At 49.7% G+C, this 27,497-nt stretch overlaps 1 protein-coding gene across 1 annotated transcript in view; it reads left to right on the top strand.

Annotated features, from left to right (window-relative positions):
* The window catches only part of BSN (bassoon presynaptic cytomatrix protein), a gene marked incomplete at its 5' end in the record, with an annotated part of 87,100 nt that overhangs the window by 39,652 nt on the left and 19,951 nt on the right, over nt 1-27,497 (top strand). The window contains one exon of the mRNA XM_084214485.1: nt 5,327-6,133. Within this exon, the coding sequence (XP_084070611.1) occupies nt 5,327-6,133 (807 nt within the window). The remainder of the gene's footprint in view (nt 1-5,326; nt 6,134-27,497) is intronic.

Below are 27,497 nucleotides of genomic sequence, written 5' to 3'. Positions count from 1 at the left end.
CAGCTAGCAAGGTCAGTGGCTTTGGCTGCAGTGAGGTCTAAATGGGTAGAGCTGGTGAGGAACCATTCCATCTCAAATCTCCAAAGTCATAAATATGGTAATCTAAATATGGTCTCTCCATTTTGTTTATTTTATTCTTCTGTAGTAGGATAACATCCTGGGTGACCTCCAAATGGTCCAAAATAACTAACCCTCAGCAAAGACAGAATTACTCTTAATTATAATCCTAAATTTTGGCGTGAAAATATCTTGGATGTTCAATTACGATGTTTTTCTGCTTACAGTGCTCATTTAAAGCTTCTGCCCACTGCAAAGGCTGAACTCTATACTCGAGATACTTTTAGAGCTGTATTGTCTTACCACAGGGGAACAAAACAACCTGCACATAACCAGCACTCCCTCACATCTCCTGGTAACAAATACTGGGGATTGGCTATTTTCACATAGTCTCCTAAAATAGGTGGTGTTAGAATAACTGTAGAAGCCTTACAGACTCAAGCTGTGTCTGTATCATTTCAGATCCTTTTTAAACGTGTGCATTTCTTGATGTTTTCTAGATGATTTTGAAACCACAGTGCACAGGGATGGATCTTGGTCCCCCTTATGTACCTGCTAGCCCACCATACCTGGAATTTTATATGTGTGTGTGTGTGTATACGTATATTCAATTTATAATTCTTATCAATGTTTAAATCTGCACTGGGCAGAGCCAGCACATGCTGTGGATATTCCTGCTGCAATTTTTTTATTAAGAAAACGCTGATTGGAAAGTTTTCATTCCTAACAGGATTTGCAAATGGTCGGTGCTCACAGGACTGCATTGAGGGGGGAGGCACATCTGGCAGCTGTGACCCAGCAAGCACTGCCACTTGCTGACCTACCCATGCATTGGGGAATAATAAGATTTGGAAGGGGGTTTTGAGGAGTAATCTGGGCTGTTGGAGGGCTCTGTGGTGGAAAAGGTAAGGCTGGTGGTTGTAGGCGTGTTGGGAACTGCATGGAGGCTAGGGCAGGTCAGGTGTCAGATACAAACACTCCAAATGTCCATACAGATGGGATGGTTCAAGCTATCAAAGCCTGTGAGACCAGAACAGGCATAAAATACCCTATAGATGAAAGGCCTGCAAGCTTTACCTCCCTGAATCTTCTGCTGAGTCCAACAGCATGTGTATAATTTGCTTTAATGGTTAGAAACATCTGCTGTTAAAAGTGATGCTTAATATATTTGGCTTCAACTTCCAGTCATTAGTTCTTTTTATGCCTTTTTCTGCCTAATTAACAATCTTTTAGTACCTGATATTGTTTCCACTGAATGTGCTGCTATATCGTAATCAAGTCACTTCTTAATCTTCTCTTTGATAAACGAAGAAGATCAACCTCTTCAATTCTCTCATTTCAGACATTTTCTGCTTCCCTGGAATCGCTCTAACAGATCCGGCCTGTATCTCCCGCAGTGTTTTACTAATCTCCTTAAAATGTCGGTGTGGAACCGTGGAGGGCTCTGGAAGGAGTCCCTTGGTGCTGGAAGAGGAGGCTCAGCCACCTCCTCACTCCTGCTTCCAGCTCCAGGCTTCCTGCATGGATTGAGCACAGGTTTGCTAGGCAGTGGAGACTCATCTTCATCGATATTTAAGATATGATCTTTAAAGTCCCTTCCAACCAAAACCATTCTGATCCTGTTGTTTTACCAAAACCCACTGTGTGTGAGTGGTGCTGCCCATAGTGAGATGATGATACCTTGGCAGTGGTGAATTCTTGTTGCCCCCAGCTCAGCCAGGTAACCAGTCTGAAATCCATTTAGCATATTCACTATTCATATTCTGTAGTGCTTTTTATTTTTGTCAGCATGTCATACAATACTAGGTCAAAACACCTTTTGGACATCAAGGATATTGCTTCTGTGCATTACTAATATCAGATGTGCAGAGAATAAAATCAGGTTTGCTTCGCTGTGACCTATTTTTCCTAAACCCATGTTGATGGGCGTATTTGTGTGTCCTTCAGTTCTCTGCACTGTCTTTCTGCCTCGGACAGATGTCTGTCTCCCTGTTCCCTGCAGGCCATACCTTTGCCTTTTTCAAGCAGAAGACTCTTCCAGACTCCTAAAATTTCCTCTTAAAAATGAACATCAGCACGCAGCAGTTTTCTTAGTTCTCTTAGAGCTCTTGGATGCAAAATTATTCAGTTCTGCCAAATTTAAATATCTTCTGGTGCTGGTAGATGTTGTTGAATGTTCTTCTCGATTGCTAATAGGATGGAAACACTTCATCCTCATAATGAGTGTAATCTCTCTTGTTCTCAAATGTTCCAGGGCAGTGATTACAGCATGTCCATCATACCTGTCTCATTAGCATCTCTTCCATCTCCACCCAGTGATGGACGCCTATTCTTTTCTAGGAAGAGTCTGGGTGTAAATCTTTACTAATCCAACCCCTGAAACTTTTGATTTGGTGAAGAACTGGGCAAAGAGGAGACAGAAATGAATGGAACGGGATTATTTGATTGACTTGCATCACCATCCTCTAAATGCTTCTCTTCTAGATTGCAGATTCATCATGCAGGGGGAAGATGCCCAGAAAACAGTACAGAGAAATGGGGTAAAAGAGTATGAAAAGAATGATTTCTTTCTACTATTTCTTTATCACCCAGGCTTTTCCCTTCTCCTTTCTCCTCCTTGGGGGAAGGATCTTTGGCAAGACAACTCAGCCCTTCCTCTTTGCTATCTTCCCTGCAGCATCCTTTAAGTTGTCTTTGATCTGTGTAACCCACACGGTGTGTCATCAGTTGCATCAGTGGAGGCCGGCCAGGCAATTTGTGATAATCCCAACTCAATTTACATTTCAAATGCTTGCTCTGGGAGCCCCACTGTATTTCCTGCAGCTTTCTCCTGCTCCTCAGGACAGATGTTCCTCAGCAGTTCCTCACCAAGTCACCAAGGGCAATTGGATGCTCCTATCCCATCTAAAACACCCCCTGGCTTTTTCCTATCTGGGTGGTAGGTTCATTGTGAAAAGTGAGAAAGTTACAATGATCCCATTGTTCTTCAGCCTTGAGCTGAGGGAGGTCCTGGTGGGCTTGTCCATGAGCCATACAAAGCTCCTGTTGCCCCAGCCACAGTGCCTCCCACTGCCTAGGTGTTCCTGGAGGAGCCTTGGCCAAGGGCAGAGTGGGGGGCTCTGTGTGGTACAGGGAGGGAGTGGAACTCCTTTTCCCCCAGTTTCCACCTCTCTGAGGGTCTTAAAGTGTGGGTAAGGAGATTATGCAGAGAGGGAAGATTTGAATTTCTTGCATCCTGGGAACAAGAACCTGAATAGAAAGGATTGGTTCTCCCTTAACTTGAGCTGATGGGGGTGGTGGGCAAAGCTGATGGGATTTTGGTAGACATTCTCTTGAAATAGAACTGTGGGGAAAAATTCCAGGGGGTGTGAAAGCAAAAATAACGCAAGAAATTTTGGATGTCAGAAGAGAGGCAGCAAGACCCTAAGAAATTATAAAAACTGAAGTACTATTTTCAGGAGCTAAATATAATGTGACTCCTTTGGAACAGCTTGGAGAAACGACAATGTAGCATAAAATTGCTGGGGAAAATTGAGGCTGTTTTCCCTCGGCTCCAAGTGAAGGACTCGAGCGGAGGCTGGTGTAGAGAGTGGCGTGGGAGCTCAGCAAGTACAGGGAAGTCTGGGAAAAGCACAGAGCTGATGTGCAGCCAGGCTTGTAAGGTGATGGGGAGAGCTTTGCTGGAGGCAATGCCAAGCCTTGGCACCCAGCATGGGCTGGGGGGAGAGGGGAAGGGGTGCGATGGGTAGGTGGAGGTTTCATCCACCCCCGTGAATTTGAATCCATCTTTCCTAGCTGATCTGAATTTCCTCCGGTTTTAAAAGTTATTATTTGAAAACTGGCCTTTATGAGAACGCTTCTGGGGAGGAGACTTGTAACAAGGGCTTTAGGGCTTATCTGCCTCACCTCTTGAGGACTTGTCATCATGTCCCATCATGAGACATACAATAACACCCAGCTGCATCTCTGCAGGCAGCTCCTGTGAGCAGAAAAAGGTTGAAATGTGCCTGTTTGTGTGATTGTAGTGTAGGGGGAAAAACCCTGTGGCCAGGTTATGAATCATCCGTGCCTCCAACTGTAGGACCAAAAGGCCAAGCAGACCTGGAGCTGCGGGACCGGGCAAGGTGATTAATGTCTCTGCAGTGGGGATTAAGCTGAGCCTTAGAGGTGATCTGTAACACTGGAATGAAGAGATGGCTTCCAGAATGAAAGGCAGGAAAATCCACACCTTGTGCAGTGGGTGCAGGCCTGTGGGATGTGCAGCCCCCAGGGAGCGCAAGGGCCAGGAGCTGTTGGAGGCTGCCCCTGCCAGGCTCTGCATCTGCTTGTCCTGGGTGCTGCTCTGGGCTTTGGGAGTATTCTGGTCCTTTTTGGCACCTTAGTTGCTTGTCTTGGAAAAGTCTTTTGCAAGCAGACCTGGCTGTCCTGCTGACTGTGCTGTATATTAATACTTGTGGAGCTGCTGAGCATCCTGGTGATTCCTCATACGGAAAGTCTCTACAGCCTCTTTAATTAACTTAATTTAGACATTAGTGTGTCACAGGGAACATCTCTCTTGGGGAAAGTCTTTCGTTTATCACCACTTAGCCAGGGAACTGTTCTATTTTTCATTTGCATGCAAAAGTTCATCATGGTGAGAGTGAAAATTAACCCTTTGTTCCTCAGCCTGCACTTCCCTTCCTGGAAGTGCAGATGGATTGTGCAAGGAGCAGCACTCTTTGTACTCCCTTATAGCATTTCAGAGCCAAATTTTGAGATGGAATATCACAACCATTGCACTGATTCCAGAAAATCCATCTCTGCTAGCCCCAGGGAAGTGCTGAGCATGGCACAGTGGTGTTTCCTCATTTGGCCTTGGCTATTCTCTTTGGTATCTCTGGTCACTGAGCAGGAGGGAGAAAATGGGCTTTGGGGAGTTGGTGGAGCTATGAGTCCTCGGAAAGGCCCCTCTTCCCCCAGGAGAGGCAGAGCCTCATGGCAAGCAGTCACTTCACAGCAGAAGCCTTGGAAGCAGACCAAGGCTAATTAAAGCTGGCGTTCACGCTGGCATGCTGTGCCGTGGGTACCTGTGACAGATGGGGGCTGTTTGCCCTGACTGCAAGGTACTGCTAGTGAAGAACATGGTACCAAAATGTTTTTCAGGGGCTGATGACTGGTTACAGTGGCTATGTGGGGTCTGTCTGAGGAGAGGTAAGGGTGTGCTGGGGCTACCTGCCGGCAGCTGTACCTACCCATCATTCACTGCCCATGTCCTCTCCTTGTCTCACAGGTGAAGGAATGGCTGTGCTTGAACTGCCAGATGCAGCGGGCGCTGGGGATGGACATGACCACCGCTCCTCGCTCCAAGAGCCAGCAGCAGCTGCACTCCCCTTCGCCGTCCCCCTCCCAGTCCCCAGCCAAGCACCCGCAACCCCCGGCTGCAGATAAGACCCCGCCAGCCCCCCGTCCCCTGCCACAGGAGCAACCCAAACCTCAGCCCACAACGCCGCAGAGGGAACCGCACGGCCAAGGACAGCCAAAACCTCAGGAGGCCGCCAGGTTCTCCCCGCAGCATCAGGCCAGGTCCTCCCCGCAGCATCAGCAAGCCAAGCCTTCCCCCTCTGAGCAGAGAAAGATGCCAGGAGATGCGGGGGCAAAGCCTGCTGCCCCGGCCCCCGGGGCTGGAGCACCAGAGCAGCCCCAGGAGGGGCTCACAGGGAAGCTCTTCGGCTTCGGGGCATCCCTCCTGACCCAGGCCAGCACGCTTATGTCTGTCCAGCCAGAGGCCCCTGCTCCGAGCCAGCCATCTCCTGGCAAAGTGCCTCCAAAAATTGTCTTCAGCGACGCCAGCAAAGAGGCTGGGCCCAAAGGCCCCGGGGCACAGGGCCGGGCTGGTGCCGCAGCGGCGGCGAAGCCGGGCAAGGCGGAGCAGGGTGTCAAGCCAAAGGAAGTGCCGAAAGCAAGGGTCTCGTGCCCCCTCTGCAAGGCGGAGATCAATGTGGGCTCCAGTGAGCCCCCCAACTACAACACCTGCACTACCTGCCGGCAGCAGGTCTGCAACATGTGTGGCTTCAACCCCACGCCTCACCTCGTGGAGGTAAGGGGGCTGGCGGGGCGGGCGTCTTCTGATCCGAGGGTGTGCCCTCTCTCCTTGCTTAAAATGGAGAAAAGATGGGGTGCTTGCTTTCAAAGGTCTATAAAAAAGCCTTTAAGAAACTGCTGAAGTCAATTTCCTCCTGGGGCAAGCTGCAGGGCTGGAGTCCATGGTCCTTCACCTCTTGGCAAAGACATGGATTTCATGTGTGTACACTGATTTCATGCTGGTTTCATGCAAGGAACAGAACAAGGCACGGCTGTTGTTAAGGGCACCCCCAGCAGTGCCCACTGCTCCCCAAAGGTGTCCAAGGCTGAGGTCATGCAAGTGCCAGTCACCAACTAGTGTCCTCCTCCTGTGGCTGTGGATGGAGGCCTTGGGCAGACTGGAGATGAGGCTAATGAGGGATGTTCTGCAGCTCCTGCATTCTCAAATAGTGAGGCTGCAAGGAAGATGATACAGGGGAAGAAAGTGTCAGGGCCTCAGCAAGAGGAGCCTGGGTGCAGGACAATGGAATGGGCTTTGCATAGGGTGGACGTGGGGATGCCCAGTGTTGTATGGATGTGAATTGGATAGTGAATTCTGCAGCCTGCTGAGATGGAGTGCAAAGAGAGGAGAACAGAGGCTGAGATGGTCTGAAATCCACCCAATCTTACCTGTTATAGTTGAGAGTGTCTCTGAATTCTGATGCCCACACAGATCATCTTCCCAAGCACCAAAGAAGCACCTTAGCCAATTCTAGCCACTGGTGCCTAGAGAGGAGAGGGGTGCAACTGGTTCAGCTGGCTAGCCCTTCCACCTTGGCACCTAGGGAGGGACATCTTCCAGGCCCTTCACCCCCTTCTGGACAAGTGATTTGAGACCCTGACCAGAGGAGGCCCAGGGCTTGCTCCTGGAAGTGCTGCATCTCGCAGACAGTTAAGACACAGAATTGATAACATCAGCACATGGAGAAGTTAATGGGAACTTGAAATGACCAGAAGTAGGATTGCTAATCTTGGATCCATTCCATGGCAGATAATTACATTTTATGTCCCTAGCTCCTCCCTGCAGTTTCAATTACACCCAGTAATTTTCTGTTCTTCCTGAAGCTGCTGCTGCTGCTCCGCTCACGGTCACGTTGGCAGTGGAGGAGGCGCCTTCCCAGAGTGTCTGTGGAGGTGCAAACCCCCCAAGTGGCCATCTCAGGGTACACAATGCTGTTTTCAATGCCAGTGCTCTGCTCCTGTTGTTGCTCCCCCACTGCCTCCACCCTGGCCCAGGGGTTTGAGTGAGGAAAGCTGTCCAAGTGTTTGTTCTTTGGGTAGGGCTGAACCCCGTGTTGGCATGCCCCTGGGCAGCAGTGTGTTCCCAGGCTTCAGAAAGCTCATGGATTGGTGAAAAGGCTTTAATGCTTGCTGGCACCCAGCTGCTAATTTATTAATTAGAGAGTTAATTTGGGGTTGGGTTGTAGCCAGTAATGGGGTGATCTCTGCATGTACCAGGGAAAGGTGAGCTCTCCTCAGCCCTTGTCTCCAGGGTCACTAGCTGACACCTGGGATTAAATTTCAGATTTTGAAGGCTGGACTCTGCCCAGGTTCCCAAAGCTCTTGAGCAAATAAATGCCTTTGGACACTTTTGGGCAAACCCACCCTGGCATAAATGCTCCTCTTAGTGTTTCTTGCTGCAGCTCATCCCTGCAACATCTGCGAGCCTTCAGACAGAATGAAGACCCACAGCAAGTCTTACCCAGGCGTTGTGCTCTCATGGGCTTTGTTTTCCTTTACATTGAACCTTTGCTGAGCTCTGCATGGTTGGGTTGGTTTATGGGATTTATTTTTATAAGAATTGAGGAAGAGTGCAACACTTGTGCTGTAGATGTTTTTAACAAAAACTTTCTGAGGAAAGGAAAGCATTGCAAGGTCTGTTGATGTGGTTGGGCTCTAGGTTTGCTTGATCTTCTGGGAAAATTGCTCTGTGGTCTGATCTCTTTTTGCCTGCAGCTCACATGGGCTTGCCCCAAGCCCTGAGCTTCATGCAAATACCAGAACTCACTCTTTGAAGTAGTGAGGCTTGATCCATTAATTGCTTGATGAATTAGGACCTTGGCTATAAGCTGCCCTTGGAAGTTGTGTGAAAACTAATGAGGGATTTGATCCCAAGTCTGGTAAGTGCAGAGGAGCATGAACTGTGGGTGAGATTGGCAGCATGCTCTGTACACACCCCTGGAGCCTGGGCAAGGCTTCACCCTGGGCCCAAAAAACATCAGCCACAGGGAGGGAGAGGGCATGGCCCACAGTGGCCCGGTTTTTGGAAGAAAGATGGAGTTTTGTAGGAAAATAGTGCTAAAACCATGTGTTTCCTGCAAATAAAGTTGTATTGTCACTTCCAGAAAGCGGGGCAGGCTGTTGCCCCTACTTGCAACCCCCTAAAACTTCTGATTTCCCTGGAAAAATGTGTTATTATACCCATGGTATTTTCATTCCCATCCCACTCCTGATCTAAAGATGGAGTCGGAGGCTCTGTGTCCCTGCCGTCCCCTCCCACCCTCTGCAGCTTCCTGGGGAGGTATCCAAGGAGCTGCCTCCTCCCCAGCACTCTGTTCAGCCAAGTGCACTCAAACCTACCAAAAGAGAAGAAAATACTAAAAGTGCTGGTTTTCTGTGAACTCACTGGCTGAGCTGCATAGGTGCTAAGCCACCCAAAGATAAGGGTAACTTGTGCTTCTCTTATTGTCTTTGCTCCACTGTAAACTGATGCTTATGCAGGTGAAGGATGCTCCAAGAGTATCCCACTCATGAGAACCTGGGTTGTGCCTCTGAGCCCAGAGTTTCCAGAAGGTCTGCCAGCAAGGCTGGCTTTCCTCCGGCTTTGGGTCTTGGTGGGCATGATCAGAAGGTGCTGGTGAGAACTGGAAGCCTAGGGCATGTGAAGAGTTTAGGGATAAGGGTGGCATTTTGGCAGTAGCCAGGAGAAGCGTGTGGACTGTGGTGGCCCATTCCTCTGTGGGTGACCAGCACAGGAATCCCAAAAGTGTGCCTGACTTCCACTTCCTCTGCATGCTTGCCATAATACATATTACCCAGCTTTAAATAAGTTGTTTATGTGAAATACCAGGAGTACAGGTGCCTGGATCTTCCTCCCACCTCCTCACACCTCCTCCAGGAGCTGCATCCTGGGAGCAGTACTATGAGATATTCTCAAGCCAGAGGTGACACTTTGGGACTCTCCCAAATTCCCTACAGCCTCAGCCTGGTGCCATGCAGGAAGGGAAGAGATTTCTGTTGCAGGAAGACCAAGTGCTGGGTCATTTCACTGGGGACAAAAGAAATCTCTCCTGTTTATGGCAATCTGCTGAGGGAACAAGTGATCTGGCAAGAGCTGGCTTATAGTGTGATTGGCCTTGTGCTTGCATGATGTTCTCCCAGTAACCCCAGTTGACCCCAATTGACTCCAGGGGTTTTGTATTAAGGAACAAATGAACTATGCATGTTGTGTTACTAAATAAACATGGCAGGATGCCCCTTTGCCTAATTAAACAGCCTGAAACAGGAGCAGTGACAAGTTTCATTGCAGAGCACTGCTGATTCCCGGGTGCCAGGCTGTGACCTCCAATGGGCACCTGACCCTCAGGAGGGTCCTCTTACTGATTTGTGGTCGTTGTCATACCCCATCCAGATGCTAAAACTGTTTTTTTTCCCCTTGATTTCCCCATGCATTGTAAAAATAACCCTTTTTTTTTTTTAATAACACTTAGGTTGTCATAGGTGCTGCTGCTGCATTGCCCTGTCTGATCTCACCAGTTGATGCTCTTGGGCTCCTTATTACATGCATTATATGCATATATATAATATAGTATATGCCTATCACATGTTGTTGTGACACAGGAACAGGTTTCCCAGGGAACCTGTGGACTTCCCATCCCTGTAAGTGCTCATGGCCAAGTTGGATGGGGCTTTGAGTAACCTGGTCCAGTGGATGGTGTCCCTGCTCTTGGTAGGGGGGTGGAATGAGATGAGCTTTAAGGTCCCTTCAGATCTGGGATTCTGTGATTTTCCTGGATGTGGCATCACAGGATGCAGGAGCAATGTTTGCTTGAGCCCTTCACAGGACACGTTCCCTTTCTGCTGCTCCCTTGTACCTGCAGCCAGGTGCAAACCAGCCCGTTCAGATGGATTTCTTGCAAGGACCTTGTGATCACTGTATCAAATACTGTCTGGACAGCCCCGGACCTCTCTTTTCATCACAATCCAAGAGCTCCTGCTGCATAAAATTGGTCCCTGAGCAGAACAGCTCCCCAGGGTGGGCTGCTGCACTGCTCAGGTAGGAGATGCTGATGCTGAGCATGGGGCTGACCTGCCCTACTTGCAGAAGCAGCCGCGGCAGCTCCTGCGCTCGGCAGCAGGGAGGAATGCCTGGGGAAACGGACTCCAGGGGGATGGAAAAAGCTCCGTGAGATCAGCCTTAGTGCAGAACAGGGTGTCGCTGCCGGCAGCCGGAGGATGGGTTAGAGAAGGAGAGCCGAGAAAGGTTTTGTGCCAAAATTATTTTGGTGTCGGCACGTACGTTTCAGAGAAGAGCTTAAAAAGGGAGCAGGGAGGAGCGTCCGGCTCCTGCCGCACCTGCCCTCGCTGCCGGGAGGAGCTTGTGTTCAACCCCCGATTGTGCCCTGCCTCCCTGCCCCCTTCCCAAGGGTCCCTGCTCTCGCTGGGAATGTAATTAGCTCCTAAGCAAAGAGGATTAGCGGGGTTAAGAGAGCCTCCAGCTCAGCACTGTCCTGGGGTGGAAATTCCAGCCCCGGTCTGGCGTCTGGGGCCATTCCCCCCTCCTTCCGAGGAGGAAAAGCAGGATATATGTGCCTTAAGAAGAACCTGCCTCCTGCCATCTGAAGTACAGGTGTGTGTGCACTGAGGATCCAGCAGCTCCCCATCTCAGAGAGCCCTGTGTCCTTCATGGGATGATCAGAAATGCTTCCCAAAGACCTGCCTGCCTTCGTAGGGTGACAGGGAGGGTGGGTGACAAGTAGGGACAGGAGCTTACATTTTTCAGGCATCATTTTTCCATAGGAATCCAGGTCCTGTTATTGTCCTGTTGTTCTTGCCAGGCTCAGAGGGCAGCAGGGACATGTTCTGCAGCTCCTGATGGAGCAGGGAGCAGCTGTTGTCAGTCACCCTTTTGAGGCTATTTTCCCTGAGTCAAGTGTCCTGCAATGACAGCTTGGCAGTGTCCCTGGAGCTCAGATGGGCGCTGGGATGACCCAGTCCCCTTTCCGGGGACAAGAGGAAGAGCAAAGTGCCTCTCCTGAAAGGTGAGCAAGGGGTTGGACCCTGGAGTTTCCTGCAGGAGAAAGAGGTAGCTAGAGATACAGAGCACAGGGTGCAGCAATTGCTGGGTTACTCCTAGATTTTTGTGCAGAAATCACGATTTTAAACAATACCCCAGCCCCGAGGGTATGAATATTTGGGTCAGTCACATAAACTTAAGTCAAACTGAGAGCTCTGCATAGCAGCTCTGCACGAGAGGAAGGCGAGGAAGGCGGTTTCGCTGGCCTGAGCCCTCAAATCCTGTTAAAGGCTGGTAATTAACAGCTTGCTGTGACTCAGGAGTTTTCTGTGCTGCTGAACCTGCTGTAATTAAGCTGGTTCCTGCTGCTGGGCTGGGCAGCACTGGGCTCTCCAACAGCTCCTCCTGCAGACACGGGGCTGGAGTGGGGCAGGGGTAATTGTAACCTTGCAGGCAAGTCTGAATTTAGAGTGGGGTCCTACCTGATGGGTGATGAGGAGCATCTGTGGGTGGTCCACTCATGCAGTCCATGTTTCTGTGCTGGACCTCACTGCTGGATTTTCTGCAGAACCCCATTAGAAGTTAGCCCTGTGTCTGCTGCTGGCTCTTGTCTTCTGCTGGTTGTATTTTTGGAACTTCTGGGACTGCTCCACACACTGGGGTTTGCCTTGCTGTGTCTGCTCTCAGCTTCTGGCCACTTTAAAGTTATCTTAAGAACTGCTGTTCCTTTCTTTAATCAGTAAAAAAGCCCAGAGCTCCAGGTTCCTTTCTTGTTTGAGCTGCAATTATATTATTAAGGGACAAATGTCAGCTGTATGTGGACCCTGCTGATTGATACTTCTGAGGCAGCCGCTGCCCACACTGCAGATTGTTTTCAATGGTCCATAAAACTGAACAATATTTGGAGAGGAGTGACAGTGGCTGAGCGAAGTAGAGGATTTCTGCCTTTTAAATGAAGATAAATTTGAAGTGAACGGTGCTTCCCCGATGCCAGGCTGGTTTTCCAGAGCACATTTGCTGTGCCCTAGGACTTGGAGCTGCTGCCTGTTGTATTGGGCTAGCAAGCTGCTAGGGCCAGCATGCCAAGGTGTCTCCAGAGCTGTCTTGCTGGGAAGTGAATGGATATGTCAGGATCAAAGCCTGAGTGTTCACTGTGGCTCAGGCAGTCAAAAGATTTGGGTTTACAACAGGCAGCCCTTTGGCTTTGGGGAGATCAGGATTGCTTCTGGGCCAGCCTGTGGTGCTGGAGCTGAGGTGGCAGCTGGGCAGATGTGACACCTGAGTCTCCACTGCAGATATCCTTCCCAATAGTCTGTAAGAGCTCTTGGAGCCACCACCTCGCTGGGGGTTCTGCTTTAATTGGTGGTGAAATTTCATCCTTGGGATATTGATCATGGTTTCCTGGAAAGTGACAAGGAAAAATTTGGGAAAATGCTTTTTGCCCATATAACATGAATAGGTCTTCATGGCAGTTCTCCCCAGCTAAACTTTGACAGCTTTTCTCAGCAAATGCTTATTTTGGTAGGTATTGCAGACCTGCTTCTCAGGGGTGATGGTATTCTGTCCATGAAACTTCCACAGACTCATCCTTCAGAAACTCACTCAAGCCATCCTTGAGCAGACAGACAGGGACAGTGACCTTGCAGCAGGGACATGGACACAGACGTCCAGGGCTGTCACTGCAAGAGCACTGGATTGGATATTCTCACCAGTTGGGTGCCATGAATATTAAAATTCACCAACATTGAAGGGCCTGAGTAACTTTCCATCACCTGACTGAGGTTTCACAGTTTGGAACGGCTCCGGGAAAGGCAGAGAGAAGATCAATAACTGCCCTAATGCACCCTGTTAGGGACTTTCTTGACCTTGAGAAGCTTTGAAAAGAGTTACTGATGTGCACATGAAAGGCTGAAGGCAGCAAAAATAGGCAAAGTGGAAGCACAGAGAGGAAGCAGGACAAGCTAAAGCTGCCGTAGGGTTTTATAGATATCAGAAAGGGTTTCATATATTTATGTACTGGAGAGCAAAAAACCCAGTTCATTCACAAAATTCAGGTCACCTGGTTCTGGCACAGGGTTTTCTGCCTTTGCTGGTCAAGTCAGGCCCAGCAGCCATTCTGGTGGGGCAGCCCTGGAGCTCTGTGCCTCGAGGAGCCTTGTGCCTCTGCTGCTTTGGGCAGTATCACTGATGTCCACTGCAGCACCAACCCAGAGATGTCCTCCCAGCTCCCCAGAGACCCCTCACAGGGAGCTGGTGCAGACCTCAGTGGACACCTCACTCAGGCACAGCTGGCATGGGGGAAAAGTAAGGGGGTTCCTGTGCCACCCTCCTAACGCTGTGCCAGGTGCAGCAAAGAGCAGGAGATGATGGAGGGAGGCGGGGGAAGAGGAGGGCAATGGTACAGAGGAGGCATGGAGCTCTCAGGGGAATGGGGACAGCCTGGACACTCATTCCTGCTCCTGCTGTGCCTTGCATTGAGCAATGAGTGTCTGAAGAAGCTCAGAATCAGTCCCCAGGGCAGGGGCTGGTACCCAACATCAGGAGGTTATTGCCATCTCTACCCTGGGAGACAAAGTGCTTGGGTCAGAGGGGTTTGGATCACACTTGGATCATGTTTGTGATGGTCAGCTTTATGAGATGTCTCCTTGAGCTCTGGTAGGACATGGCAGCACTGACCCCTGAGTCCAGAACTGCATAATGGGGTGTGTGGGCTCCTGTGCCCCTTGCCCACAGCAGGAGCTGCTGGTGGAGCGGTGGTAGACACTGCTCTTACAAAGGCAAAAGGTGTGGGGGGAGTTGGATTGGAGGGATCCTTTGGAGCAGCATGCTCTGAGGAGCACCGTGGGGGCTGTGGTCCGTGAACAGGTACCGGCAGCAGATGATGAGGATGGTGGGACCACCTAAATCAGAGTCTTGTCTAAAGCTGTGATGGGCAGACAGAGAAACAGCTCTTTTAGTGGGAGATGGCGAGAGGATTTGGCTGTTCAGCTCCTCTTTCCACCCCTGTGAGCAGCCACAGCTTATCCTGATGGGCTCACAGACCATTATACAACCTGGATCTTTCTTCTTTCTATTTTTTTTAATAACATGCCATGTTAGTGCTTTATTTGGGAACATGTTGGGACACTTAATCGAGCGTTTAATTGGCTTTGTAACAGTGGATTTCTGAGTGGGCTGAGGAGGAGACAGCTTTAGGGCTAGGTTGCAGTGGAGATGCTCAATTTTCCAGCTGAGATGGGAGCATCTCAGACTGAGTTTGCTGGTGTTGATCCACATACCAAAGCACCATCGTTTTTCCTGTTGAACCCAGTGGCATTTTGCAGTTGTATCCTACAGACTTTAGGATCTGTAAAGGTCTCTGGAACAAAATGAGAGTGAGGAGAGGGGCTGCCAGTGGTGAAATGTGTGTCCATGATGGGGAAGAATCCAACAGGACTGCTGATGATGGGATGTGATTGTTGAAGATGGGTTTTGCTGGCTCAGGCCAGGCTCTTATGTTGATTTCTTTCTTGCCACATCCAAACTGTGCTGGTAAAGTCCATGGGCAGGACAAGCCCACATGGGCAGCTCGGGCGCTGGAAGGACATTGGGGCTGTGATAAAAGTCCAAGCCTTTATCGGAGTGTGTGCTGTTGAAGGCTGTGTCCTTCTGTAAGGATCAGCAGGACCTGAAAGACAGTTTGTGGTATCTACAACTCAGCCAATGCAGGGGCTCACCCTGGTTTAACAGTGTTCCACACACCATGTAGTTCAGGATTCAGCCCTTGCTGTGTGCTGGGATGCCCTGTTTCCCTGAGTACACGTGTGCTGGGGCGAGCCATGCGAGGTAAGGACTAAGATCCCGTCTTCCAGGGAGTACACTGGCTGTTTGACAAAACCCTGCTGGGCAAGGGAAGAAATGACATTTACTTCTATGAAAAGAAATGGCATTATTGGTGTGGTTAAAAATTACTGCTCAGGAGGTGGCCAGCTGGGTGTTCCTGTTCTCCCTCCATTAAATCAGAGGGTCACCGAATGGTTTGGGTGGGAAGGGATCTTAAAGCCCATCTGGTTCCAATCCCCCTACCATGGGCAGGGGTGATCAGGTTGCTGGTGGGGCTTTGCTGGAGGGACACAAGCTTGTCCCATCAGGTGGCACTGCCAGGAGATGTGGGATGGGAGCTGGGCCCTCACCATCGTCTCTCTCCTCAAGTTTTCCTGCTTTGCAGCATAAACTCTGTTCTCCTGTGAAACAAAGCTTTCCTCTGTGGTGGAGAGGGAGGCTTTGTATAATTCATGCTGCTGGGGGAATCGGGGTGCTGCAGTGCTGCAGTGCCCAGGACTCAGCTGGGCTCCAGTGCAGCATTCCCTGCATGCAGCCATTCTCTGCTGGGCAGCACTGAGGAGCAAGCACTGTGAACCAGGGCACTTCAGCCTCTAATTTAAGCACAAAACCTCACAGCATGTGAAAAGCCAGAAAGCTGAATGGACCAGGGAGGTGCACTGAGTCTCTGCTCCTTCCTCCTCCCCCTGGCCTGGTTACTGGGCTGATGAGCTGGGGAAGGTGGATGGCACCAGCCTGAAGCAAAAATAAACACCAAAGTGAAATAGAAAATGAAAGCAAGCTCATTCTTTGAAGCATACTGAGACTGTGAGCCTGGGAAGGTCTCTGAATGGATATTTTGAGCAATGTTTCATTCTTACATTACCCAGTAATGTGTAGTGGTTCTCAGTCTCAGTGGTGGAGCTGTTAGTGTGGCCTGTGGCCACCTCACAGCCATCTTTCCAATGATTTTTCTGTCACAGGGGCTAGGGACTGAGTGGAAATACATGATTGAATGCCTTTTTGGTTGACATTTGCTATGGAAATTGAGAGGAAAATGTTTCACAGGGACAGTTTGTCTTCTGGAGGTGTGAGACACTCCCAGAAGGTGGGTCCCCATGTGGCACACCAGGGCAGGTGCTGGGTGGCAAAGCCCCAGATGCTAGAAATAGGTTTATTTGTACTAATCTTCTATTCTCCCAGAGGAAGTTCTTGCATGGCTTCTGGGGACCCATATCCTGGCATGAGGAGGAGTTGGGTACCAAACCTTAACAGGCACTTTGACCCACTCCAGGGAGTTCATCTGCCTCGTACCTACTTAAAAGCCTTGCCACAGGACCTTGTGAACCCTGGCTTCCTCAATCTGCATTTTCTTCACAGAGCAGAAGAGGGAATGACATGTCCCTCCTTTTTCCACTCCCTGTTCATTTCCTGGCCCTCAGTCAACCCACTCAGCACAGATCATCATCCCTGCCCCTGTCATTTCATCTGAAACAGCTTCCTTTTCCTATGTGTCCCTGGGTTTTTGTGCCTAAGAGCAGCTGCTCCACTGGGCAAACAGAGGCCATGCTGCAGCTTCCTTTGTGGTGAGACAGGATTCCTTAAAAACCCCAGTGCTTCCATAGCCTCTTTCTTCACATAAGGCTGTAAACTAGCTCCTTTCCAACCACTGGGAGCGTAGGAGGGATGAGCCAGGAGGTGCCATTATTAACGTAAGTGATTGTAATTGTAAGCCAGGGCATTAACAGAGATGCTTATGCTTGATCCAGCAATGATTGCACTCCTTTTCTTCTTCAATTTTTATCCCTTTCCTGCTCCTGTGGGCAAGTGGAAAGGGGTTTCCAGAGCTTGGGCTTCCCCTTTTCCTTCCCTTGTGTGTTCACCCTGTAATATTTAGAAAGCATAGGCAATATTTAGAAGCCACCAGGGGATAAAATGCTCCATCAAATGTGTGATCATTCCGAGAAAACAGGAGAGTTATTAGGAAATGTCCCTTGAGAAACTGACAAAGCTTAGGAGAGTGCCAGAGGCTGGGCCAGCAAGGGCTCCAGTGTCTCCAGGGGCTTGCCTGCTTCCTAAGGACATTGATTGCTCCAGTGCAAACTGAATTTCTCTCCTCTGTGAGGATGGTGAGACCCTGGCACAGATTGTCCAGAGAAGCTCTGGGTGCCCTATCCCTGGAAGTCTTCAAGACAGTCTGGATGGGGCATGGAGTGACCTGGTGTAGTGGCAGGTGTCCCTGCCCATGGCAGGGGGCTGGAACTAGATGATCTTGAATGCCCCTTCCAACTCAAATTGTTCTAGGATTCCATGATCTCCCAGAGGGAATGCCAGCATCTGCTTGGGACTGATTACCTCCAGCACTGGGGGTGATGACACAGGGTTCCACCTGCAAGTGGCTGCTCTGCCACCCAGTTAATTTTAATGTCAAATTACCCAAATTTTAAAGGTAATCCTGGCCAGGCGTAAGAAAATTGATAAGAAAATTACCCAAAGTTTAAAGCAGGAGCATAGCTACACTCTCAGGAAACTGAGCAGGAACTCATGTGCCTGCTCTCTGGCAAAAGGACATCCAAAATTATTTATTCCTTTGCACTTTGCCAAGAGTTTCTAAATATGTTGCTTCAAATGGCACCTAGAGAAGTGAGATCTTCTAGGCAGTACACAAAATGAGCTGTTATAAGCAAGCAGCCTATTAACGGGAATGCTGGCACCTTCCCTTTGAAAAAAACATCCTCCTTGGATTTAACACTGGTTGTTAAATTGTTGTTTGCAAACTGAATGGTGGCTGGTTTGTAGTCCTGATGCAGTCACAGCCAAGCACAGGTGCGCTGAGAGCAGCGGGGAGCTGGAATTCCCAGCAAGGACAATGCCAGGAATCCAGGAATTAAATGTGCCCCCAGCCTGAAAACAGCAGCTTGAGAAGCTCAGCCAGGGGACCCTCCTGCACCAACAGAAGGAAATATCAAACTTTTTCTTAAAAATTGCTTCAGTTCTTTGTGTGGCAGAATAGAATTTGCTGGGATGAGGGTGGGCAGAGGTGTAGCCCACTGCTGGACTCGCTGCCCAGCTGAAATGCATTTCCCTTCCGAGGCTGTTCCTGGAGCTGATTTTAAAGCTCTTTAGGAGCTTCTGGAAGCAATTCCCCTACAAAGCAAATCGTTTCAGCTAATTAAGAATCTGATGAGAAAGCCCCAGGTAATACTTTGCAACTTAAACAACTTTCTGAGGTGTTTGGAAGAGAAACAATTTGAAAGGTGCAGCTGCTGTAGTTACATTTTGTGTGTTTGATGGCAAAGTAGATGCACAGAGATCTGGGGGACCCGGCTGTGGTTACTGCTGTGCTTTATGCTGCTGGTCACAGTGGATGTGACAGGGTGAAGGGGAGACAGGAGGAAGCTGGGATATCACAGCTCTTGCCCCATGTGGATGGCATCTCTGGGCATCCTGGCAGCCGTTCTGTGGGGTTCAGCCTCTGGGGCACAGGGGGGCTGTGCTGGCAGTGGCACAGGGCAGGTGGGACTAAACCATCTTCCCCAACATACCCTGCAGTCCAGGCTCAGTGCTGGACTGGTCCCTGTGTGCTGCTGCTGTGGTCCCCAGCTCTGCAGAGGCTCAGAGCCTGGGGTGCTCTGCAGAGCATCCCCTGTTTCAGGCAGGGAAGATCCAGCCCTGAGAGCTGTTCAGGCTCAGCCACACAAAAATCCATGGTGATACGGAGGAAGGGAACAGTCCCAGCTTGCCCCAGCCCCGTGGGCAGGAGCCAGTGGAGCCCAAGCACCCTCTCACCAGGGCTGGAAGCCTCTGCAAGGGCTCTGCCTCCTTTGCTGAGGATTATTTCAATTCTGTTTCTGCCTCACTGAGGCCGTGCTGAGCCAGCGCCAGCTGTCCCTGTCTGTGCCAAGCAGTATTTGGGAACCAGGGCAGGCTTTTCCCTGTCTCTCCTCTCCATGGCTATAGGTCCCCCACCAGCGAACCCTTGAGCTGCCTCAAAGCTCATTCTGGCTACAACCATCAAAATGCACCAGACTCCCTCAGCAGAGCATGAGGTTTTATTTCCAAAGCCTTCTCTTCACTGCTGCTTTGCCTCCTCATCTTCCCACTGCCATCTGCTCTGCCTGCTAAAATAAGGCAGCGTGCTGCGGGTGAGCGGTGCTGTGCTCAGGGAGCCTCCTCTCTGCCCAGGCTGCTCGGCACGGGGACCCTCTGCTGGCCATGCCGTGGCCTCTGGGAAGGAAAGGGGAGGGTTTATCTGCCCCTCTCCCCGCCCCACTTTCAGGTTTATCTCTCCAAAGTTGATGGAAAGACTGGTACCCACTCAGGGTGATGCCTTGCGAGGGATTTGGCTTCTCATGCTGGAGATGCTCATCTCCCACCTGGGGCAGATGGTGACTTGCTGAGACTGGATGCTCAAATCTTTTGATAGTTTAAGTGAAATAAACCCTACATTAGGAGACCTTAAGTCTCTGGAGAACAGTCCAAGTCCTTCATGCTGCTCTCATCCCTTGATGCCCTCTCCCGTGATTTCCTTGTGAAGGAGTTGCTGTAAGGGAATAGATATAGGACCACCTCCACCACCCTTTTCCCTGGAATGATGAAAAGCCTCAAAGGTAGATTTTCTGGGGGCCTCTTTGTACCAAAAATCTGAATTCCTACACCCAGGACAGAGTGAGAATCACTCTGTGTCCTAACACATGGCAGAGCACAATCCTTCATCTGCTTTTGTGTTTCTCACAAACCAAAACCTAGAAGAAAGGTGAGGTGGTGAGAAGATGTTTTGCACAGTTAGCCCAGAGACCTCATTGCCATGGAAGAGAGAGTACAGCAAAACACTGGAACACAAAGGGAGAGTTTGGGGAATTGGAGACACCTTTGGGAGCAATAATAGGAATTTCTTAATTTCAGAGATCTGTTTTGGGATTTTCAGATGGGATCAATGAATGCTTTGTATTGTCCCATGCCACAGCTAGCAGCCTTTGGCCATTATTTGTGTCATGGCTGGGAGATAAGTAGCAGTCTCTGAGCTTTGACATGAAGGGCTTTTTAGGGTTTTTTTTGGGGTTAGGATATTTTAATTGTTTGGAGCTCAAAGAGCACCTGGTTCCCAAGCCTGTGGAAGCAGTAAGCCTTGATTTCAGAGGGGTTTGGTTGACTCAGAGACAAAATATTCTCAAAGAAAAAGAAAAGCAATCCTACAGGTATGTGGCTTGGGAATAACCCCACAAAGTGTGGGTGTGGGTATGAGGCCAGGCTGGTGGTGTGGGTTTGCCCATGGCTCTGCAGGTGTGGGCTCTGTCCGAGCCAGGGCAGGGTCCAGGCTGTGGGGCTGGATCCTGGGATGTGCCTGGCTGAGCCAGGCCCGGGTGAGGGAGCTGCGGCAGCACATCCCACTGGCTGCTGGGAACAAACACCCGCACTGGCTCTGTGAAGGAGCTGTGAAATTCCCCTCTTTACATAATTCCCTGGTTTACTCAGAGCTGTTAAGTATGACCAACAGTCATCTGTTTGCCGAGAGCAAATAGGACATGAGGAGAAGAGGAGCAAACTCGAGCTAAGCAGAAGTATTTTTAACAAATCTGGGATTTTTTTCAGGCTGGAAGTCAGGGGAGTGTTGCCAGCCTTTAGAGGAGCAGGTTTCTGCAGTGGTCCTGAACTACTCTTAAAGTGAGGCTTCTTTAAATTACTTAAAGGGTTTAAGTGAGGTGGTTCCTCTTGTGGCTTCAGGAGCCACAAAGTCCCACAGGCATCTGTCTGTCTGCAGAAAGGGCAGCTGGGGAAGGAAATGCCTTCACAGTTCATATTAAATTGAGTAAATATGTTTCTAAATTATTTTTAAGCAACCATTTAATGTGAACTTCACCATTTCTTTTCCTTTTGGCTTCTCAGCTTCATTCTTGCTGCATTTACTCTTGAGATGGAAAATTGCAGCTCTTCCACCCCAGCTGTAGCAGTTCCTACCTCCTAGCTCCAGAGAGACTGGGCACTGCTGGTGGGAGCATCCATCCAGGTCAGGGTATCAAATCACCCTGTGCCAGCTAGATGGCTATCAGCTATTCCTAACAGAGGTTTAAGTTAAAATAAGGTGGTTTTCAAAAGAATCTTACATTTAAAAATAAGTTCTGAAGCTGCTGAAAATTGAATTGGCCCCACCAAGACATATTACCCCTCTGCAGGCAGCTCATGATTCCTGACTCCATCATAGTACCCAAAATGTGGGCTGGAAGGAGTTAGGAAACACTCAAGGTGAGGACTGATGCTGAGGATGGGGGATGGTTCTGGGGAGGATGGCTGGGAGCTGTACCCCAAGCAGGTGGGAGATGCTGCCCCTGCCACTCCAGCTCTGCCATGGGCAACAGGTGAGGGGATGGGAGAGGGTGTGTAAGGCATGAGTGTGGAAAGATGCTGCTGTGTATAATTTGGGAAGTAAAATGGCTCATCCATCTCCATTGTAACAACTCATGTTTCTAGAACGTTTCCCAGCCTTTTAGTGTAATAGTTTATTGACCTGCACAGCAGCATGAAAGATTACGGGAGTTAATTTTTCAAGCTTATCACTTGATTTATTCCATAAAGGTAGTTCATTTAATTAAAATATTTCTGCTGCTGGAATTAGGACTCACAGCCCTGAAGCCTGGAGCAGGGTGCATGGGCTTTTTTGAAGCAGCAGTCATTTAATGTGGTCAAGCAGTATTGCCCACAGAAACCAAAGCATCCAGTCCTCTAGGCACACATGCATTTCAGAGTAAAAATCATGGATGCAGCTATCTCCTCCAGTGGTGCATCTGCTCCCCATGGGAAAAGTGGTTTGGTGGCTCTTAGCAGTACAGCCCTGAGTACCCTCAGCCACCTCCACGTGGGGGTTTTGGTCTCTGCCAACATAGGGTTGTCTCTTGGGATAATATTAAAAAATATAGCTATATTTAAAGTTTGGAAAGCTTTATGTGCAGGTACTGCAGGATATTGGTTTGTGATTTCCTCAGTTTCCAAGCCATACCACTGATGGCTTCCCAGCCTGCTTTGAAATGATCCCTTGTGATCATGAAAGAGGTTGAAACCCAGTTTGCTGCTGCTGCACTACTTTGGGGTGAGGGGACAGGGGAAGCAGCTCCTAGGGGGACCAATCTGAAGCTTCCCGAGATGCTGATTTTCTTCTGGTTTGGAAATGAGTGTCTGATAGACACTTGGGGCTCTCTGCAATTTAAAACAGAGCAATCAGACAGCTTGAATCTGCTTTTATCAGATGCAGCAAATTGCTAGCTGTATGGCTGGATATTTTAGTCAACACTAGTGCCTATGAAAAAAGGAGGTTTTGGTTAAATAAGACTCCTCTGATAAACTTAGCTTTTCTTGGATTTTCTTCCATTCAGTTGGAAAACCACATAGAGTATTGTATTTGTTTTCTGCAGACTTGGCCAGGTTTCCCTTAGCAGGCATTGTTTTTGCTGCAGACTTGAAATCTTCTGTATGCAGGTTCAGATGGCTTCTGAGGAGTCACAGTTCCTGTGTCAAACGTGTGTGAAATAGCCAGGAGGAACACCTTACACCTACACCATGGGAGTGGGGCCCGTGGTGACTGGATATGGGCTCTGCTGGACCTGCTTCACATCTCCTGGGCGTTACTGTGGGATTATTAGCATGCAGCTGGTGTTCAGAGATGCTCCTGCTGCTGCTAACCTTGGCTGAGAAATACATCCTGATAATAGGCACTGCTAAAGATAAGGCTGGCTGGCAGGCTGATAAATCTCGTTAAGGAGTACCCGATCACAGAGTAAATTACAATGCATGCCCAGATCGATTCAGACAAAAATGAACAATATATTACTTTGTTATCACTTGGGGAGAGTGGACTCCTGGCTCAGTGCTAGAGGGTTTGGCTGCTGGAGAGGGAGCTGTGCTGGATGGCACTGGAGCTTGCTGAGAAGATGCAGCTTCTCAGCGGGTGCACCCCTGGCAGTGGCAGAGCAGGAACCCAGCAGTCCTCAGGGAGGCTGTGCTGGAACAACTGGTCTGTGTGTGGGTGAGAAGGGACAGGGAGCTTGGACATGATGGAGAACAAGAGCTGCATTCCTCTCTTCTACATGGTTAGATGATGATCATCCCAGTCTGGGCTGCAATGACTGTAAATGATCCAGACAGCTCCATAAATGTCACATTGGAGCAAAATGGGAAAATTAGAGCTTGCTGTCCTTGGGACAGCCATAGCTAATCTGTGAAAAGCAGACCAAACCCTCTGCTGCTTTAATACTGTTGCCTGGATTTTATTGTGAACAGAAAATCTTCTTAATACTTCATCCATTTGGATCCAGTCTCTCGGAACTGAGCTGGTAGTTAATTTAGTTCTTTCTCTGAGATGAAACAGAGAGGAATAGTAAGGCTCAGTGAAAAGGAAAATGAAAACTGCTTTCAGCATCAGATTTGCTCTCTTGTTCCTCCTATTTTTCTTTTTCTTAAATACTCAGCACGTGCTCACGTGTCACCTCCCATCATTGCACCTCCAGCTGTCCAGCCTGGACATGACTTTTCTCCCACTTCTCTGGAAAGATGCTTCATCTTGAGTCCATCCCAGGCCAGGGGCAGTTTTATCTCCACCTGCTCATTGCAGAAGGAAACATCAGGTAATGGTCAAGGTAGCAGAAGATGTGTGGTGATAGCCAATGGCCAGGAAAAAACACGAGCACATCTAGACTGGAAATAACAGCAGAGATAAATGAGTGTCAAAGCTGCTACCCAGTGGTGGCAACAGTGGGAAATTCAGGGTGAAATGTGAAATTTGGACCAAAGTGCTGAGGGGTGACCAGGTGCAGATGGGAGTGGCTGATAGTTATAGAGAGAATGGCCCCTTGGAGGAGGTTGGGGGTTGGCCCCTCCTCACCATCTCCAGGGAAACCCACTCATGTTTATCTCCACCACCATTGCGCTGCTGGAAGCTGGCACCTCTGCTTCCTGTTCCCAAAGGCAGCTGGTTTCTCTCTGGATGTCTGTGTTAGTGCAGGAGCATGGCAGTGACCCTGCTGCTCAGCAGGCCATTCCCAGGGCAATGGATGCTCACCCACAGCCCTGGGAATTGGTCTCGTGGCTTTTAGACAAGCCAAAAGCATCAAAGTGCTCTCCTCAATATCCTACTGATTTTTTAATTTTTTTTTTTTTTTAATCTAATGAACTGGAAGGAAATATGTTGAGTGGGGAGGGATGTCTATATATATTCTGCAAAAGCACCGGTTTCCAAATTTTGGACAGCTGTGTACCCTTTTTTAGCAGCCCCTTCACACAGCCCACACAGCACCCAGGCTCTCGCCTTCAGCTCGTTTGGAAATACACTTCCTTGATTGCAAAATAGTTTAAATCCTTTGACTTAGAAACATTCTTGTCATTCAAAAAGGATTTTTTTTTCTTTTTTTTTTCAAGCTCCAAAAATACAGAAGGTGCTTCCTGCCACAGCAGCTGCCCTAATTTTGGAGGGGATGGAAGATGGGCAGGGATGAGCAGGGGGGAACCTGGCTCATGGCTATGGCTTCACAGGGATGCAGGTGATGAGAAGCTTCCAGGGTGGGAGCTGCTGGCTGTGGGGACTTCAGCTGGATTCCAGAGCCAGGGGTTTATCCTGGGATCCCAGCCAGACGTCCCAAACAGGTTGTCCAACTGACCCCTTGACATATGGGTCAGTCAAGGTGAGCTGCTTTCCCAGTTCTGGGGAATAAAATTTTTGGGGTCTAGCAGTGAAATAACAATATCAAAATGTAATCTGAGCTTGACTAACACCATAGTTCCTGACAACATGGAAAAGTTGGTGGCATTTTCCTCAGCTTCTGTCAAGCCAGATTTGGGAAGGACCCTTGCTGGGAGCCCTGGGACAGCCCAGGGGACAGCAGAGCGGGATACCTGTCCACAGGTCAGCACTCCAAAAAGTTCATCTGTTTACTGCAGTGGGCAGTGGTGCAGGGGAAGCATCTGGAGCACAACTGAGGGAGCTGGGGGGGCTCAGCCTGGAGAAAAGGAGGCTCAGGGAGAAACTTCAGCTTCTCTGCAACTACCTGAAAGGACATTGTAGCCAGGAGGGGGTTGGTTTCTTTTCCCAAGTAGCAAGTGCTAGGATAATGGAAACAGCCTCAGGTTGTGCCAGGGGAGGCTTAGATTAGATATTAGGAAAAATGTCTTTGCAGAAAGTTTGTCAAGCACTGAAAGGGGGTTCTCAAGGAAGTGGTAGAATCACCACCCTTAGAGGGATTTAAAAGACATGCACTTGGGACGTGGGTTAGTGGTGGCCTTGGCAGTGCTGGGGTAACAGTTTGACTCCATCTTAGAGCTCTTTTCCACCCTAAACAATCCCATAATTCTATGATTCCGCCTCCACTTCTGCCACAGGAGGTACTGCCCAGGATGGGATGCCCTGACCCAAGGTCAGGGCCAGTGGGGTTTGCAGCTGGGCAAGGAGCTGCCGGTGGTCCGGGCTGGCCGTGGCGGTGACACCCGTGTGCAGCTCCTGCGGCCGCAGAGGCGTGCGGCGCTTTCCCCCGGCGTTCACCGGCCGGGCCTCGGTGCTGCAGTGCCATAAGCTGCACTTGGCAAGAGCACAGCTGTTCCTCGAAGGCGAGCGGAGGGTAGCATTGCTATTACTCATCAGTCAGAGACTTTCAGCTGGAATAATCCTCCGCTGGCTCTGTGCAGTATCGAGCCGCAGGGTGGGAGGCCCCGTGGGAGCTGCTTTGCTGACCCTCAGGCTCTGCTGTGGAGGGCTGGTTCATCCCTACTGCAGCCAGGAGCAGGGAGCATAATCCCTGGGATGAGACGTGCAAGGGGAAGGGACAGACAAGGAACAGGATTGCAGTGACCACTTTGGCACCTGGCTGTTGTCTGGCTGCCCATCTCTACTTGCCTTCCCCTTTCCATAGCACCAGTAAAGGGGATGGGTTGTGGAGCTGACACCTGGCTCCAGGTCCCTTCTGGGTAGATTTGGGGAGGAGTACTGGTGCAATACACACCATCTTCCCTGCAGCTGTCACAGGCCTTGGAGATGCCTCTGCCTGTGTCCTTCCCTCCCAACATGCTGACAGCAGCTCCAGTGCTCAGCCATCGTGTGCAGCTTCTTCCATCCTCTCTTTCTATTTTCCACCTGAGAGAGGTCCCAGCACAGAGAAGGGATGAAGTGGAGCAGATGGGAAGCAGAAAACAAGCCCTGTGAGGCAGAGCTCATCCCGGCGAGCTCATTACCCTGTGCTGCTTTTAATCACATTATTGCAGTGTGAAGGCCATCAATACATCACACACATTTAAAATAGAGCTGGGGAGGGACCATCAGCTCCATCAGCCTGAGACAGGCCACAGGAACAGATAATAATAGTCTGTTGCTGGAAAACACATCACTGGGTGGCTTAGTCAAATGCTATAAATAGCAAGGGATTGAAATAACTGTGGTGGCTTTCAGGGGAGCTGATCTGCAAGCCCGGGGTCGAGCTAACACTTGCCCAGTTGAAGGTAATGAAGTCAATTAGTGTGGAGCAGTTGGCAGCTGAGGAGACTCAGCTGCCCGAGCCGAGTGCAGTCCCCTCTCCGCCTTTCCCTGCAGATGGAGCTGGGAGCCCGTGGCGTTAGGTGGGAGTGGTGTTACACCCTGTGGTGTGTACATGACCTGCTCTGCTGACCACTGCTTGGGAGTTCCATTTGGTGCTCCTTTTTTGTTTACAGATTCAATCTATATGTATGCATCTACACACGTGCTAAGCTTCAGAAGCATGTGTGCATTAACAAACACACATGCAGACAGTTCTGCATCTAGCTCGAGTGGGTTTTTGAGGTAGTTTTAGAGCAAAAAAAGGCAAAAAGGCACAATCAAGGTAATAAAGTACCCTGCACTTTCTGCCCTGTCTGTCCTGGAGGTGGCTGTCAGTGGTGGTGTGGGATACACAACCCCAACACTCTCCCCAGGGATGCCCCTTTGTGCATGCTGCCCCCAGTCTCCCTTGGTCTCAGTCCCTTCCTGGTACTGGGGCGCCTGAATTCTCTCTGGTCTGTTCCCACGACAGATGCAGATCTCACAAGCACCTCCTCAGCGTGCTCCATCTCTCCTCCTGATCTCTGGTGCCTCCATCGTCACAGCGCACGTTTTGTTTCCTTGCCTTGCCCTCGTTTCAAATCCCATCACTGCCTCAGCCTCCTAGGAGAGATAAGGGCTGGGGTGGAGGTAAAACCAGGCCTGTGGTTGTCTGCTGATGGCACATGATTGTTCAAAGCACCCTTTGTGAATATCCCCATGTCAGATGTTGTTGTACATCCTCCCCTCTGTAATCAAGAATCCCAGAGAAGAGCC

Source organism: Fringilla coelebs, assembly GCF_963513975.1.
Source record: "Fringilla coelebs genome assembly, chromosome: 13".
Taxonomy (NCBI): domain Eukaryota; kingdom Metazoa; phylum Chordata; class Aves; order Passeriformes; family Fringillidae; genus Fringilla; species Fringilla coelebs.
This window is presented reverse-complemented; position numbering and strand designations above follow the sequence as displayed.